Genomic DNA, 17,388 nt, shown 5'->3' on the forward strand with positions numbered 1-17,388 from the left:
ATCTAAAAGATAACAAATTAATTACCTGGTTCCTCACATGAAAACAAGTGGGACAACCATCCCTCAAACTGAACATTTTTAATCAAGATTTGCAGGTACATGCTGATTTAGTAATCTCACTTCATGATTTTCTTTTCTTTAGTTTATTATCTGATTTTTTTTTTCCTTTTTGATTTAACTGAGCTGACATTTTGATTTGGGGTTGTTTATGTTGAGTTTTAAAAGTTGCAGGAAGTTCTCACCTCTGATTCCCAAGTTTCCAACAGCTTCTTTGCTTGACTCTCATCTTTCTCTCCATTCTCTTCCTCTCCCCCCTCCATCTCTGCTTCCTTTTCATCCTCCTCTATCTCTGATTCTTTTCCCTCCTTCTCCATCTCTTCCTTCTCCTCTTCCGCCTCTGTTACTATGTCAGTTTCAACCTCCTCTATGTCCATCCTTCTTGTAGTCGTGTCAACAACCGTAGTCAGTGTCGTCACTGTTGTTAACACCGTCTCCTGGATGGACTCTTCTCTCTCCCCCTCCGCTGTCATAACCTCTTTCATCTCTCCAACCAGCACCGGAGCAGCTGGGGCTTCCCCTTCCTCCATGTCAGTCGCCTCTGAGGACAAAGTTTAGTTTCAGTTCATTCATAAAGCTATTTTTTAAATGCATGTAACACTTTAAAAGAACAAACTCAACAGCAGAGGTAATAAAAACAAGGTAAGACACAACATAAGGCCAGGATCATTAAAAAGGGAAACAACAACCGAGGTTGTGGCAGAAGTCTATAAAAATATAAATGAGTTTGAGGAAGTAATTTAAAAGATCATATACAGTAGATCAAGCCAGCAGAGCTCTGCAGACAGGTTTATTTGCTCGTAAAAGCCTAGGAGGAACAACATTTGTATTTCTTACACTAAAATATACAGCCTGGTGGAAGACAGGGGAACAAAACTACAGAGATCGTGGACTCCTTACAGAGTAAATGCAACCTCCTTTCTGCTCTGATGATCCGCCCTGATGCAACAGAGAAGTGGAAGGTAAGTGAGGAGGCACACATCTGTATGAGGCGTAGCTTTGTGGCCATGAAGTTTGTGATGACGATGGGAGTTGTGGGACAGACTGACCATAAAACATTTATTGTAGTGTGCACTGACTGCCTGTCCGGAAACTTGTCACGGTGGCAGCTATTTTGTTTCCATTGCAACGTCAATAAACCAGAGAAATACAACATTTATGCGCTCTTGCCAACAAGTCCTCCAACCCATAAGACCACATAGGCTGTTTGTTAAATGGACTGCACTTGTATAGTGCCTTACTAGTCTTCTTGACCACTAAAAGCACTTTTAACATTACTGAGTACCATTCACCTATTCACACACCCATTCACACACTGGTGGCTGAGGCTATACCATACAAGGTGCCACCTGCTACTCAGTAACCATTCACATGCTCTCATACACTGATGTTCCTACAGTATACCCTCTAATACAATCCACAGGAGCGTTTCCTTAATTAGTGCCCCTACCACTATTTGCCAAAAAGATATGTATGACCATTAACTGTTGTAACTGTAAACATGTGATTAACGTGAAATAGCCCCAGTTTGGTTAGGTTTAGGCAACAAAACTACTTAGTCAGGTTTAGAAGAGATCATGGCTACAGTTAAAATAAGCACATCTATTACGTAACTTGAGTTGAGTACATTAAGTATATTATGCAAGTTAACCTATAGTTGGAAACTTTGAAAATTACTTTTTTTTCATAATTGCTGCAGCTGTCAATATATTCACAAAGCAATAATGAGACAGATAATCTGTGAAATTTAAACATGCTCCTCTGCCTACCTTTGCCTTGTAGCACAGAGACAGAGCACACTGAAGTCTTGCCCCCGCCGGAGGGGAAAACAATTCATTGCTCTCCACTGAATTTGTATTGAGTGAAGGTACCTCCTTGTCATTTACGTCAGCTAGCAAAAATCACAAAAAATACCTTAAAGCTGTTTTGTGGTAGAATGTACTACTAATATGGTAAAGAATCCTTAAATGGAGCGAAATCTGCGAACTAGCTCAGGCAGTCAACTCGAGCTGCACTGATTCATACACACACGTCATACGTCACTGCCCATATGTCATCTTCCAATACACCCTCCAAATTTGGCAGTCAATTTAAGCTGCAAAATCTTCCCAGCTCTCTCTTTGCATTGTCTATGCTGCTGCTGCCCTGCATCAGTACTACCGCTCGCTCTTTCAGCCCCACCTCCACCCCAGTATCCACCTGTAGGGAAGATTTAATCATCGCTTCCCAATATCTCATGTAAACATATCTGAGGGAAGTGATGAAGCTGGAGTCTAGACACCAAACTCTAACTATGTTCTGCTGTTGAAATAAACATTTAAAGTGACTGAACAAAGTAAAAAGTATATCACTACTGGTCATTCAGTGGGATCATTTCTCTAAGACGAGCAAGGTCAGGAGAAGAGAATACTCAAAACATTTACATGACATTAGAGAATATCAATTTATTGTGTTAGTCCAACTAAAACCGCACTTTTAAAATAACATGTAGACATGTAAGTCTGACTAAAATTGTACTAAAGCAAATCAAATTTCCCGAGGTCAGACTAACACCCAGATAATAATTTGACGTGGAAGTTGAATAGCATTAAATGCATAACAGAAGAGGAAGCAGGTAATAAATCTGGTGAAATCTACATCCAGATCTCTGCTGAAAGTGTTATATATTACATTATTATATTTCAAACGTACAGAGCTGTAAAGTTGTCCACCATGGTACCAGTTTGCTGTTAGCTAACTGTAACTAAGTTGTTTGTTGTTTGGTCTGTGACATAATAGGTCAACCGGAAAAAGGCCCAACACTAACAAGCTGAAAGGGGGCATAGTGCCACCTATCATAGCAGAGTCGGACATACTTCCGTCAATAAATCAATTTCTCTCCCATGCTTGTACTCTGGGACAAAGACAGTAGTCCAATTAAATCGCCCTGTCCAGCTTTAACTGAAGCTCGACTTAGCTGTGTATGTAAACATACTGACTGAGATAGACCTACAATACTGAGTTTATCAATGGAACTTTTCCTCTCTGTTAAACATAAAGTGCTAAAATATTCCTTTGACATGCTGCAATCTAATGTATTTAGAGAGCTACAGATAGTATGTTAGCTTGCTGCTAGCCCTTAGTTACGTATTGTGGCATCAACAGTTTTCCCTTCTGGTGGGTGTGGATTTCAGAGTATGAGGTGTTGTGCTCTGTCTCTATTTCTAATGACTTTACTGCATGCAAACAAAAAACAACCAATCAGAGCTGAGGGGTCTCTAACACAGCTGTCAATCATGTCAACCGCTGCTTGAATCTCCGGTCAAACTGTCAAACTTGGCAGGACTGATCAAATATGAATCAAGATTCTGTTACTACATTGTCTATTTCTCACCTAAAATCTTTAAGAAACATGTTTTATGAAAACAAATTAGACAAAAGAAACAAAATAAAAGCCCCTGACAACCTGGAAAATTGCACTCATTACTAAAACTGCAGGCTATCACTCACTGGTCAACTCCCTGTCAGAATCCTTCATGTCATGCTTGTCAAGGTCACCTTTTCAGCTTCATCTAAGTCACCACATTCAGTTCCTAAATGTCTCAACCTTCTTTGCAGCTTCTTTAAGGTCACCCTATCAGTAATCACCTCTGGATGTCATGGCAACTTCACACCTTTGAGCACTTACCAACTTTCCCTGAACCTTGCTCTATGGCCCAGGAACTCTGTTAGCCGCTTCAGCATCCTGTTCTCACAAGCTTCCTCCTCAATGTTGCACTCACCTTGTCAGATTTACGGTCTCTCAATAAAACTTCTTTTGGCCTCCTCAGTGTTTGGGTCAGCCTTTTAGCCTTTTAGCCTTCCAAACGTTGCAGTCACCCCAACACACTGGTTCTGAATATCTTCACTACTCTTTGTTTTCTCAATATCTTCTCATGCTCTCCTGCCAAGTTTCGTCTAGACTTAAACATCAAGGTCACTCCCTCTTCTTCTATCTTTCACAGTTTCTTTGATGTCGTGCTCTCCTTCTAAACTTCTTTGTCAACCTTTTGGCTTCTTGTATTTATTTCAAGCTCAGCTGAACTGCTTTGTCTGGTCCTGACCATCTCATGTGATGGCTGACCGTCTTCTGGGTGTCGGTTCGTTGGGTACTTCTTATCACTTTTAACTTCCACATATAGCTCTCTACTCAAGACCTTATCATCGCTGTGCCCTTCATCTCAACCACAGTGCCAGTGTTGCGTACAGTGTGTGTGTGTGTGTGTGTGTGTGTGTGTGTTAGTGTGTAGGGTTTGAAGGTGAGTTCAGAAAATATCGTAAGCTGGAAGGAATGCTCTTGAATAGTTTCTATTTTTACTTCTATTCTGAATTTAGTTGTATTTACCTCTTAATATTAATACTGTCATTATTTTTTTGCATTTTTTTTTTTATATATCTGCGCTTACTTCTGTCTTGATTCTGCTGCAACACTTGAATGTTCCCTCTGGGCATCAATAAAGGCTTACTTTATCTCATGTAGCTTTCACTATATTTATGAATAAGAAACTCTTCTCTTCTCCAGAGTGGATTAATGTCATTGTCAACTTAACCACTAAAGCAAGTACACTTTCCCCAGTTGTGCAGAAAATGTCTTCTTTAACAAGGAAACATGTTCACTTTCAGATGAAGAGTTAAAGAAAAGGCTCAAAAGTCAACATCAAGACAGTTTGTTTCACATTTTCACCTTAAAACACAGTGTTGGCTAAAGGTTATGAACATGCATTCAAAACTTATTGTTAATTATCCTTGATTTAAAATAGAGATTAAAAGAGACAGAAAAGAGACGACTGACGCAAAACTGTCTTCTGACACTAACTTTTCACTGAGTCACTGAGAGAGTGTGTGTGTGTGTGTGTGTGTGTGTGTGTGTGTTGTAGAGATTGATGTTCTTGCAGGCTTACGTCATTCTGGACAACCTTCACATCTTTAAGAGGTTAGTTAACAGTCAAGAATAGAACTGGGATGAGGTTTCTGTTAGAGTCAAAGAGTGAATGAAGTCGTGTGTGTACATTTCTACTTACAGTATCCGCCTGTATGCTTGTGTATTCAGGTAGAAGTAATGAGCTGAAGTAATGAGTGTGTATGGGTTGTTTTAAGATTAAACTTTTTATTCCTTTTTCAGCATTTGAACAGTCCATTACAAATGTACAAACAACATTCAAAATTAAAAGGAGGAAGTGTGTATGTTACAACACAGTCTGTCATTTACATGCACAGTTAAATGGAGCTAAACTTATTGCTCGACTAGGCCATTAAGTCGGACTACTGTCCTTGTCCCAGTAAATAAGCACAGGACGGAAATCGATTTATTGACCTAAGTATATCAAACTCTGCTACGATGGGTTGCGATATGCCCCCTTACAGCTTGTTGGTATCGGACCTTTTTCCGGTTGACCTATTACATCCCAGTTAAACAATCGAGCGTCGTCCAGCTGTTCCGCCACTTTTTGGACAGGTTGCCATTCCATGTTTTCTCCCATCCATGTATTTTAAAACTTTTTACTTCTTTCAGCTGACATAGCATGAATTGTGTCTCCTTGTCCGTCCAAAAATGCAGAGCTCTGGATGTAGCTTTTGCCATGTTGTTTCCAGCTTCTTCTTCTGTTACGCATTTAATGCTATCCGACCTCTGGGTCAAAGCCCGAGGTGAAGACTGTGGAGCATGCACAGAGCAACTAGGCCAGCTTGGGTCTGACTGACTGCATATATGCAGGAATAATACGACTTCCAATGGCATTATCTGGGTGTGCAAGTCCGACTTTGAGAAATTCGATTTGGAACGATTTCAGTCAAACTAACATGTTTACATTTATTTTAAAAGTCCATTTTTAGTCCAACTAACACAATAAATCATTTTTATCTAATGTCATGTAAACATACTGACTGACTCACTGACTGATTTGAGTACATAAACACTTGTATTTGTTTTCTATATCTTGCTGTTACAGTTCTTAAATGTGTGGGCAGCACAGAGATTGTGTTGTTTTATGAATAATAACAGGTAGCATTTTGTTTTTTTAAATTTCACATTTTAACCTGTTTAATCCATTTATAAAAGTGTAGCTTCAGCCTACAGTGTAGATGTTTGGGTTAATTACTAATAATAATTTAGATATTATTTAAGCATAAGTAAGGCCTGTCTGTGTCTTCTGATGTGCTCACAGTGAGAGAACAGTGTTTGTAGTTACAATGTGAACGTCCTGTCAAGTCATCTTGCTATCTTCCTGGGATATAAAGCAACTGACACTGACAGAGAGAGATAGAAGGAGAATTTAAACATACAAAGTAAGATGTAAAGAAGAGGAACACTAAAGGATGACAAAGAAAGTAAGTACTTCTTCATGTTCTCTGTGTGATTGATCACTGTAATCATTGTAAAGATGAATCATTGTGCAGATATGAGCCTCACAGGCAGCAGGTAGCTTGGCAGTGTGATCAGAGTGTCAGATGGCAGCTGAGGTAAACAGGACATCGACCTGATAAAGACGGAGCAGAGCAGATCTGACTGTCTCTCAGCCAAACCACCATCTGCTGCCACACAAATAAATCACAGCTCCACACAACAACAAAAGGCTCATTCATCACCAGCAACACTGCATTATCTGCATAATGTAGTGATGCATTTAATCCATAAACATATGACCTCATATAAGAGAAATTAATACAGAGATACATTTTTTTTCAATGACAACAATACATTTTCTTCCCACAATATGTTGTGCATTTCAAACAGAAACAGAAAGACATGGTAAATACTGATCCATCAGTTACAACCACAAGTATCATGTGACTGGATATGGCCAGCAAGCACACTACAGCCTGACAGATCCAGGATTACTAATAATATTAATATTGATCTGATGAAGATAAATCCCTGAGGTATTAATTTTCCTCCCACAACTTGTTAAATAATTTAACATTTTGATTGTGTTCCTTAAAATAAGATTTTTTTTAAACATCTGAGACAAAGAAATGTAATGGAAAGGGCACTTAAAACTTGGGTTAGCACTGAGCCCAAAGGCTTTTTCATTTTTGCCCCATAGGGATGTGCCATATTATACGGTTCATGATAACACTTATATAATTTTTAATACGATAAGAAAAATTTGTTTCATGATACAGACAATATTCTGACTTGTTGACATAAGGATGTCATAGCGTTACGCATGGCAGCAACAAGCATGGCTGAAAGCAAAATTGCTACCAGCTCCACGGTGGAAGAGTTCACTTCCAAAAGGGGGAGCGACGGGGATCTGATGGTCAGCACTGAGTGATACAAGCTATAGCTGAAAGATTAGAGAGGAAATGACCATACAGGTCCAGGGAAAACAACAACTCCATCATTTAGGATTTTTCCAAAAGACTTATTTTATAAATATAAATACTATTTATAGATTCGAGGGTAGGGCTACATTTTTTGTATTTAACAACTGTTAAGTACAAAAAACTTGTAGTTCTTGTAGTTATTTTGTTGTACTACTTATATTTCAGACAGAGTAAGACTCTCACTCTGAGTTACTGTTGTTGTTTACAAACTAATGAATTGAGAGAAAAACTTTGCTCAGTTTTTACTGAATATGTGAAGGCAAACCATATAAAGCTATATCACTTCATCATTTTATCCTATTAGACTTTTTTGTGAAGTTTTGTCATGATTAATGAAATAATAAAGAGATTTTCTTTGGTTGACTACAGCTCTAGTTAGAACAAGCTTTTCTTCAATGGTTATAACAATGTGATTACATGGATGTGAATAACCCATTTATGAGGCTTATCTCAGTTATTATCATATTCCAAATATGGTGTTTACATGGGCACAGAGAAATCAGATTGTTCATATCTCCTGTATACTTTCTTTTGGGGTACTTCAGCTAGCATATTGTGGTTTCTCATTAACTGAATATGGTGTTCACATGCTCAAACGCATAAACAGGATACTCCACAAACCCAGTCATAGACAGGTCATGTCCATTGAAACGCACTGTCATAAGTACATTTTCCTTTTAGTGGTACCTAAGCCAAGTTTTCTGATTTTCCAGGGTACAAAAATCTGCAGAGAAATACCACCAATAACGCATAAAAAAACAGAGACTAATCGTGACTTGTTCAGAGGACAGCTAATTAATGAGGTCTTTAAACACATCATGGGTCTAGTGGCCTACATAACAGCTGAGTCCTGCCAGTGGAGTCCTGGCTGCACCTCGTGCCTGCAGTCATCACTGTCTCACCCAGTATGACAGTAAACAAGCCTCTCTAGGGAATAAATCTGTCTCCTCTCCAAGCTAAATTGGGAGACACAGTTTTTATAGGAGGTAAAAAAAACTGACCAGGAGCTCTCTCTTTTTCTCTCTCCCTCAGATCTTGTTAATGAATTCAGAACCACACAAAGCTTTTCCTGGGAGAAATCCTTGTGATCTCGTCCTGATGTGAACCAGGTTTACTGGCGGAGAGAAAACACACTTCTTCTCAGACTTCGGCTTCTTACTGAAACATTACACTTCACTACAGTTTTGTTGATTTGATTTCTCTTTTCCTACTGACACATAAACATTTATTCAGCTTTAAGCAAACATAAATCTCTCTCTGTTCTCTCTCTTTCAGTCTTCCTCTTCAAACGCCCTCACACCTTCCTCCCACTACCCTCCCCTTCCTCCCACCTCTCCCCCTCCTCTTCTCTCAGCACCAGGTCAGCCTTGAAAAGAGCTGAGTAATAAAATAAAATGTGTGGGCTGTTGAATGCAACACCATTTGGGAGAGAGAGGGAGAGGCAATGTGTGTGTGCATATTAATTAAAGTGGAGCAAATGAGAAGAGAGAGAATCTGTGGTGTATTAACACGGCGGAATAATGCGATCACTCGGTCAGGTAAACAGAGGAGAGAAGAGAGGGGGGACAGATGGGCAGAAAAAAATATAAAACAATAGGAAAGAAAAAGAGAAAACAGAGAAGAGAGGACAGGAAAACTAAGGGAAGGATACAAGAGGGGAAATACTCAACACAGCAGAATAACTGAAAAACATTTGGCAAAAATGGATAATTGGGATATCAAGAGAAGAGCTGATGAGCGAGGTTTGATGTGGGAAGGACAGGACAGGTTATATACATGTATGTACTGAACGTTTTTAACGGGTTTGTTGTAGGGTTCTCACCTTTTAATTGAAATTCAGCCATTCGTATGAAAGTATTTCATTTTTAAAGTGTAATGACCTGTTCGGATTCAAACTGTACAGTAAAGTGCAACAGACTGCTTTTTTACAGTTTAGAGGCCAGAAGATCATTTGAAGTAGTTTCACTTGTGATTCAAATGAGGGCGCTCAAAAATCAGCTTGACCTGCTGCTTGCTGTCAGTAAACTTAGCTTGAGCTGGTAATGGGGTTATTTTGCTACAAACATGTAGGGAACTTGTGAGAAAGAGGCCCTGAGCGGACAATTGTGACACCAAAGCATCAGAGAAGCAGTGTGTGGAAGTATTTCGGGTTCTACGCCATACATGGAAAAGTGATGAAGACAATGCTTTCTTTGGACTTCATACAACGCAGCTGAATTTATACTTTCTCGTTGCATTGATGCCAGACCTACAGAATAAGCTCTGCATCAACTCTGTAATAAAGCTATGTGTCACGGTGATGTAAACCTCCTGTTTCTTTTTGTAAGGTTTATATTTTTATATCTGTTATCCAGTTTATATTTAGTTTATATTGGCTGTACTGTATTTTATATTTGCTAAACATATTGGCTAAGGTTTTTTTCTGCTGGTATTTTAGTCCTTGTATATTGCACACTTTGTATCTGCACTCCTCTAACCAACTCCAACTGGTGCACAGCAATTTCCCTTGGAATGCATAAAGTTCTATCATATCCTATTATATCATATTGTATCGCATCGTATCGGACCTTATTTTGTTTTATCTTATCTTAACAACAATTTCCCACAATGGAAACAAAGTTTTATTGACTTTTATTTCACAAATAAGAAATGATAAATTATGAAGACAGTAAAGTCCCCACACAATAGAATTTTAAGTCTTGTGTGAGATTTATCTTTGCTTTATGTGAGTAGAGGAACTCATCTGTTTTACACAGTGGCATCCAGCTGGTGACAAACTATCTTATATTACAGATAAACAGTAAGCCATCTGTGTGTCTCTTGATCCACTTCTATTCCCTTTCTCCATGGAGGCAGCATGGGTGGTGGGCGATACAAAATTGCTAAAGTACAGCCTGTAGTTCGAGTAATAGCCCGAGAGCCAGCCAGGCTCTGTTGGATGACCTGTTTTACAACATCTGGTGGAGTTTTGCCGAGGGGAGGGGAGACATCTAGGCACTGGTTAGATGAAGGGAAGTTCATAACAGTTACAGTTACACATACTACCCACATCGTTTTGATACAAAGCTGGTTTAAAATGGGTGAAGTATCCCTTTAACGTTGTTCTTATTAATTACCAGGTTTTCTGTGTGTTTAATGTGTGTTTGAATTCAATCAAACTTACTGCACTTCATCACAGTGGCACAGAAACCCCACTGCTAACTGTTTTGGAGGTGTAACTACAGAACAACACAGACACACCACTGCAAAAGCATAAGTGTTTACAACAGTGTAGGCCACTTGTGTAGGCTCTCGGTCTTTACCTACAGTAACAACAAATCTGTATACTCACCTGCTAGCGTTAGCTTGCCACACAAGTGAGGCAGCAGAGGCTCCACAGACAAACCAACAACTAGTGTACAACTTCGTTTGACTCCCTTCGTTTCAGCACAATCAGCTTCAATCAGCTTTGCCAGAAGCTCATAAAAATCAATCATCGCCAAGATAGCAAGATTTATATGCAAGCATATGCGGCGCGTTGGTATTGTTTCGGGGTTTCAGAGTCTCGGGATGGGAGTGGAGGCATAATATAAAATTCCAAGTCGCACCACAATGTCAAAACACTCATATTCATCAATCTGGATTTTTGGGAAAGGTGCTCTATTTGCTCTATTAAGATAAAATAAGCCTTCCAGAGGGGAAAATAAAAATTAGAAAAGAAAGAAAAATAGAAATTTCACAAGCCATTAATATCAACATTACAAGGTAACCAGCACACATACACACAGTACCCACGACCAGAGTTATACTAAAACTAATACTGTCTCGAGTGACATAGTGGTGTGAGTAGTAGCAGCAGCAAATTAGGAGTAATGTAGCACCATCTACTTTAACAGGGTACACCAGAATAATGTATGATGTTTTATGAATGCAGATAATATTAATGTTTTATGTATCTCTCAGTGTTTTGCACCCATATCTTTCATGTTTGTAGATGCACAAAATACAACAAAAACAATTGCAATTTGTTTTAAATGAACAAAGAGAAATACAACTTCAGGAGGAAGCATAACAGAGAAAGACAAACGTGCACACTACCTTGGCATCATCTGCTGAGGGTCACTGGGTCATCAGTCAACACATGGGGAGTAGAGCATCTGTGTGCACACACCCATTCACACACATCACATAGAGAAACATTCAAAGATAGAAATGATATCCAAACTATTATTATTGTATAAAGTGTTTTGCTTCGACTGTCTAAAGCATTTTACCACAACCAAGGGAAATACCCTAATGCACTCTGAGGTGTTCTGATGGGCTCTTCACCTGCCACCTCATTCATTATTTACTTGTCTAAGGACACTTTGCCATGTATTACTACTTACTTAATTATTTAAATGTTGGCTCATCTTCATCTTGCTTGTCTTTAAAGCTCTGAATGGCCCTGCTCCATCATACACTGTACTGTTTGTTCAACATGCTTAAAAGCCACAAGCCACCACAACCTCTCAGGTCAGCTGATGTAGCACTGGGACTTAAAATGTGGTGAAGCTGCCTTCAGTTTTTATTCTCCTGGTTGTTGGAACAGCTTCACATGTGCTCGGGCTGTCGCTTCTTTCAAAGGCAGCCTTAAAACATGTCTTTCTTCTCTCACTGCATCATTTGTAATTTAACAACTGACAGCTTGACTTGTCCTTAAAATAAATAAGTAAATAAAAAAAATAAATCACAGTCACTTACACTCACTGGTTCCAAAGGAAGCTCATCTTCAAACAGCTGATGTCGTCAACACTGGAGGGCTTGATGATGTAGACATTTTGTGTGTGTTTGTGTGTGTGCGATTGTGCTCACTGACCAAAGTGCACCCCTCACTTCACTCACACATTTCACATTATACACACACCAGGAAAAACAATGAATGATGTATATCTGTGTGTGTGTGTGTGTGTGTGTGTGTGTGTGTGTGTGTGTGTGTGTGTGTGTGTGTGTGTGTGAACATACGATACTGATCTGCTCCTGAGTCTTTCTGAGTCTTTGCATCTCTGGAGTGTCCGACACGATGCTGAATCCTCGACCTTTACTTTCCTCAAAGTCCTTCTTATACTTCACCTGCAGGAGGGCAACAAGAGGGAAAGAAGAAACACTTGATATATTACAGAACAACTAAGTTGTAAGTTTATACTTGCATTTTAAGTTTCTACTTGAATATGTTTACATGCTCTAATGTTCAAATAACACTTATTCATTGTGCTGTCTGTGCTAGAACACCTGTATTCACCCTCTGACTGAAACGCTCTGCTTCGAGAATCAGACACACCAAACAGTCATCAAAGAACTAGCTCCAATGGAGGCTGACTGCTGAGTCACCACATGCTGCCTGTGTCTCAGCCAAAAAGTTGTGCTTGAACACAATGCAAAGGCGACAGCTAATGGCCAACCAGCATGTATGTTCTGTACCTGCATGAGAGGAATAATCCTCCAAAGCAGCAGGCAGCGGTAGTCTGTATTAATCATTCAAAAAGGGGCTCTGGAAGGCCGACAGTGACAGGATGGTTTTAAGATGGCATTTAGCACATTAACAACACAATCCAATGTTGAATTAACTTGAATTAACTACAATTAATTTTGGTCTCGCTCCCTGTTGACTTTAGTCTTTGTTTACTTTCCTCACTTCTGTTTCTGCCAACTGCAAGTAATTTCACTCACCAACCAGCTCTGACACCGTTTCAACATACTGAATCAGCCCAAAACAGCCGACAAGGGACAAGGGCTGACTAGTGCCAAGATATCACACAACTGAGTGCCCCACTAGTGGCATAGTCACGTTATGTACTTAATGTTAAGCTCTGTAGGTTAAGTTTAGGCAGGTGAAGTTATGTAGGTAAGGTTCAGGAAAAGAAACATGGTTGGTTGTTGTCATGTTGTGTGCTTAATGTAAAGATACATGCTTAACATAAAGTTATATCCTTAATGCAAAGTAATTGATCAATAAAGTTTAATCAAATCAAGTTATAGAAGATAAGTTTAGGAAAACAGACATAGTTAGGCGTTGTCATGTTCCTTACCTCATGTAAAGTTACGTACCTAATGTAAAACTGTGAATGTTAGGTTTAGGAAAGTAAAGGTACATAGGTTAGGTTTAGGAAAAGACACATGGTTAGGCATTGTCACATTCCTTACTTAATGTAAAGTTACATAGGTTAGGTTTAGGAAAACAGATGTGGATATGCATTGTCACGTTATATTCTTAATGTAGACTCACAAACTTTAAATAAAGCTTTGTAGGTTAGGTTTAGGCAAGTAAAGGTACATAGGTTAGGTATAGATAAAAAGATTAGCACAATTCGTACTTAATGTAAAGTCATAAACTTAACATATAGTTTCATAGGTTAAGTTTTGGCAAGTAAAGTTACTTAGGTTAGGTTTAGGAAAAGAAACGTACCTTAAAGTAACTCCAAGTTCATTTGGTTTCACATAGGGGACACGAACATGGGACTCTGGAGGAAAGTCCTACGTTTGTTTGACCTATCAGCCACCCAAGTGTGCATCCTTATATGGACTTCACTCTTTATACTACTTCCTTCTTTACTACCGCTAATGCATTGGTCATGTGATCGCAGCCCTCCCAACTACATGGGTTATATGCCCATTCTGGGGCATCACTTTTTGTAGGTATACATATGAGCAGTGCATGAGAACAGCCTGAACTCTTACAGTGGGATTGTAGAAAGAAATCTGTCACAAGCTGACGTCAGCTTGTCTTAAAGTAGAAAAAACATTGGAAACAGAGTATTCACAATGGCCTAAAGCCTGAGTTTTTTGCTAACAGGTATTACCTTTATGCATGTTTACCTTATTTGAAACTACATTTAATATGAATATCCAACACTAAAACATTGTATATACATCAGAAAATTAGGGAAAGCATATTAGGTCCCCTTTAAAGAAATATTGGCCCTCAAAATCATCCATTAGTGATGTGATCTGCATCAGTTTGAGTGACATAAATATTTCAATATTGATGTGCTGTATTATTAATTAAAATATTGAAAATCTCAGGGCTGAAAGTCTAACTCATCAATGTTAATCAAATGATTTAAAAACATAAACGAGTTTTGGTTTCAGGGCCTCAATCCATATAAAAGAAAGCTTCTGTCTAGAGCTGCCATTTTGGATTAAACATAAGAGAAGACAAAGTTTTCAGGAGGAAAAAACACAAAAAGAGGTGAGTCAGAGGCTGTTATTATAACCTGGTTCATGAATAATGAAATGGATAATTCAACTGCAAGTTCACTGAACAAAACCTGGTATTATTCACATCACAGTGATGATATAGAGGAGTATCTGAAGGTGGATTTTATCTTTGAATGCGCCCACACAGCAGAAATAATTATAACACTCATTCAGACAGACCACAGCTTCACTCAGTGTGAAAGAACTTTATAATATCCCATAACTGCACCTTAGACATGTTTACCAGGGATACATGCAGGAAACCAGGGGAGAGAGATTTTTATTTCTGAATTTAGAAAATGACCTCTGGGTATTTATGGCAGACGATCCAGTTTTATCGACACCCAAAGTGCACATAGAGTAAAATCTACCTGAGTGAATACAAGTTATTTGTTTATTATATGTAGGGCTGAAAAAAGACTCAATACTTTGACTGACCAGAATTTGTCAGCAGAATTGAGAATTAAACTGTCAGTTTTTGAAAGTTTGACCCAGAAAAATGACCCGATGTAGGTAGACAGACAGACAAAATGCGTTGGTACACATATAAAGGAATACTTTACCCCAAAATAACTATTTGTAAATCAACGACCCAGCCCGTATTACAGTATATTAAATTCAAACTGAAACTGTTTTTCTCACATGCCCTCACACTCCTTGAAGAATTTGAAGAGTTTTCTGTTTTTGGATTCTTCATTCCCTAGAGGCATACAAGAAAATCTAAGTTTTCTTCACAAATTCAACCTAACAGGGTGAGTAATCAATGAAGAAATAGTCTTTTCAGGGGTGAAGTATTCCTTTAAGTTTTTCTTATATCTACAAGTGTTGCTGCAGTTTTAGCCTCTCAAAGGCTCATTTATGTTCAGGGTTAGATATGTATATGGACACAGACGGAGCCTTCTGTAGTTATTCTGTGTTCATTTTGTCCATATTTGTGCACATTTTCCGATACAGATACAGATGAAACAGAGCAGCACCACATGAAATCGTAGGGGCAGTGTAGCGTAGTTCAAGTGAGACGTGACTGTAGGACACAACAAAGACATTTTCAAAATGTCGGAACAGACCATATCAGTATCATAGGCAAAAGAATTCACCGTACACATGTTGGGATGTTTGTAATGGCCTCACAGACCTCTGTTAAAAGGTACATTATTACACCCTCTTTCACTGTCACTCCTTTTGTTGTTGTCAGAAACTTTTGACTCTGTCCTTTAGTGCCATCATGTGGATGTGTTTATGCAAGGAAGTATGTTTGCAGCGATGGTTACAACATTTAAAGGTAGGGTCTGGAGGATTTTCCAGTTGCTGTTTGTAAACACACATTCAAATTTGGCCCCTCCTATCAGGCTCAACTCTCCCAGGTGTACGGAGCCCGGAGGTACGGAAGAAGGCTTCACAGAAGAGGTTCAGGCAAGGCTCACGCTGGCGCACGCTCGGACACGCTCGGGCACGGCACCTGCGCTCTCTCATTGGCTGGGGAAATCTCCGCCCAGAAGCGGTCCGAGCTCACAAAAACATCAAAATACAGTTAAAGGGCAGGAGCTCTGCAAACAGAGTCACTACCACACATAAGTAGAAGCCCATAGGTGACGATTAAGCAGGATTTCATTTGTATATGTCTATATTTTGTTTTGTTTGAAAATCCTCCAGATCCTACCTTTGAAATGAACAGATCTATTTTGGTACATAAAGGAAGCAAACATGAGCCTTGAAACTACTTCTCCTTGCAGAAGTACTGAACTCTGGGTCAAACCCATCTTTTTTCTTTGATTGGATATTTTTATATTTAAATAATAGTTTTTGCTAATTTAAAGATCCAGTGTGCAGGACTTAAGAGGTTATATTGGTAGAAATGGAATAAAATGTAATAAGTGTTTTCTTCAGTATAATCACCTAAAAATAAGAAAGGTTGTGTTTTTATCACCTTAGAATGAGCTTTTTATATCTACATAAGGAGCAGGTCCTTGTCTACGTAGATCGTCATGTTGCACTGACATGTTTCTACTGTAGCCCAGAATGAACAATCCAAACACTTCTCGAGATAGGGACATTCGCGATTTCATGTACTCTGTGTATAATTCAGCTCCTGCTTAAAACCTCCTGAAAGTCTGAATCTTAAGTTATCAGTGAAAAAGGGTGAGCACACATGAGCAGGTGCTGGGTTAGCGGGCCGTCTGCAAAATGCCAAACAGCAATGGAAAAAGACAGATGTTTAACGTGAAACTGCTTGATTAAGTGTTCTTACTGATTTACATCACCTGGTTGATTTGTTTTGGAGAGGAAGAGACCTCTGTGGATGATTCAGCTCCTGGTTAAAACCTTCTGAACAATGAACACTGAAGGAATTGACCAGGAGCTTCAGCTGGTTATAATCTGCAATCCTCACTGCTAGACAGCACTAAATCCCCCTTATCTTGCACACTGGTTCTTTAAATGACAGATTTGATGATATTTCATATTTTTCTTCATGTCCAAAACCAACAGTGAATATTTCTACTAACAAGTATTATGCTGTGTTATGCTGTGTTATGCTGTTGTTAAAGACACACCAGTGGGCAACACTGTTGCACTGGGTGACATGTTTCTTTATTACCATGAGCACACACACTGTAGTTGATTTTGACCAGTCCCACATACACCATCCTGCTGCTACAAATACTCACTACAGCAGCGCAGCAAAAGTGGATTAATCCATCAATGAAAACAGTCCCCACCAAAAGCACTATTTCCTCCTGTTTGTTTGATAAAAACTACAGTGAGCAGCTGTTT

At 39.0% G+C, this 17,388-nt stretch overlaps 1 protein-coding gene across 18 annotated transcripts in view; it reads right to left on the reverse strand.

Annotated features, from left to right (window-relative positions):
- Positions 1–17,388, reverse strand: part of nebl (nebulette) — a 186,106-nt gene that overhangs the window by 100,457 nt on the left and 68,261 nt on the right. For 15 of the 18 annotated variants that reach the window (XM_049566096.1, XM_049566094.1, XM_049566102.1 and 12 more), the window contains exons 1-2: positions 11,479–12,165; positions 243–598 (exon numbers count right to left, since the gene is read on the reverse strand). In XM_049566096.1, the coding sequence (XP_049422053.1) occupies positions 243–587 (345 nt within the window). In that variant the 5' untranslated portion in view covers positions 588–598; positions 11,479–12,165. Of the gene's footprint in view, positions 1–242; positions 599–11,478; positions 12,166–12,384; positions 12,493–17,388 lie in introns of those variants that run through there. The other 3 variants (XM_049566108.1, XM_049566107.1, XM_049566090.1) reach the window with 2 other exon arrangements.

This window comes from Epinephelus fuscoguttatus, linkage group LG21 (assembly GCF_011397635.1).
Source record: "Epinephelus fuscoguttatus linkage group LG21, E.fuscoguttatus.final_Chr_v1".
Taxonomy (NCBI): Eukaryota; Metazoa; Chordata; class Actinopteri; order Perciformes; family Serranidae; genus Epinephelus; species Epinephelus fuscoguttatus.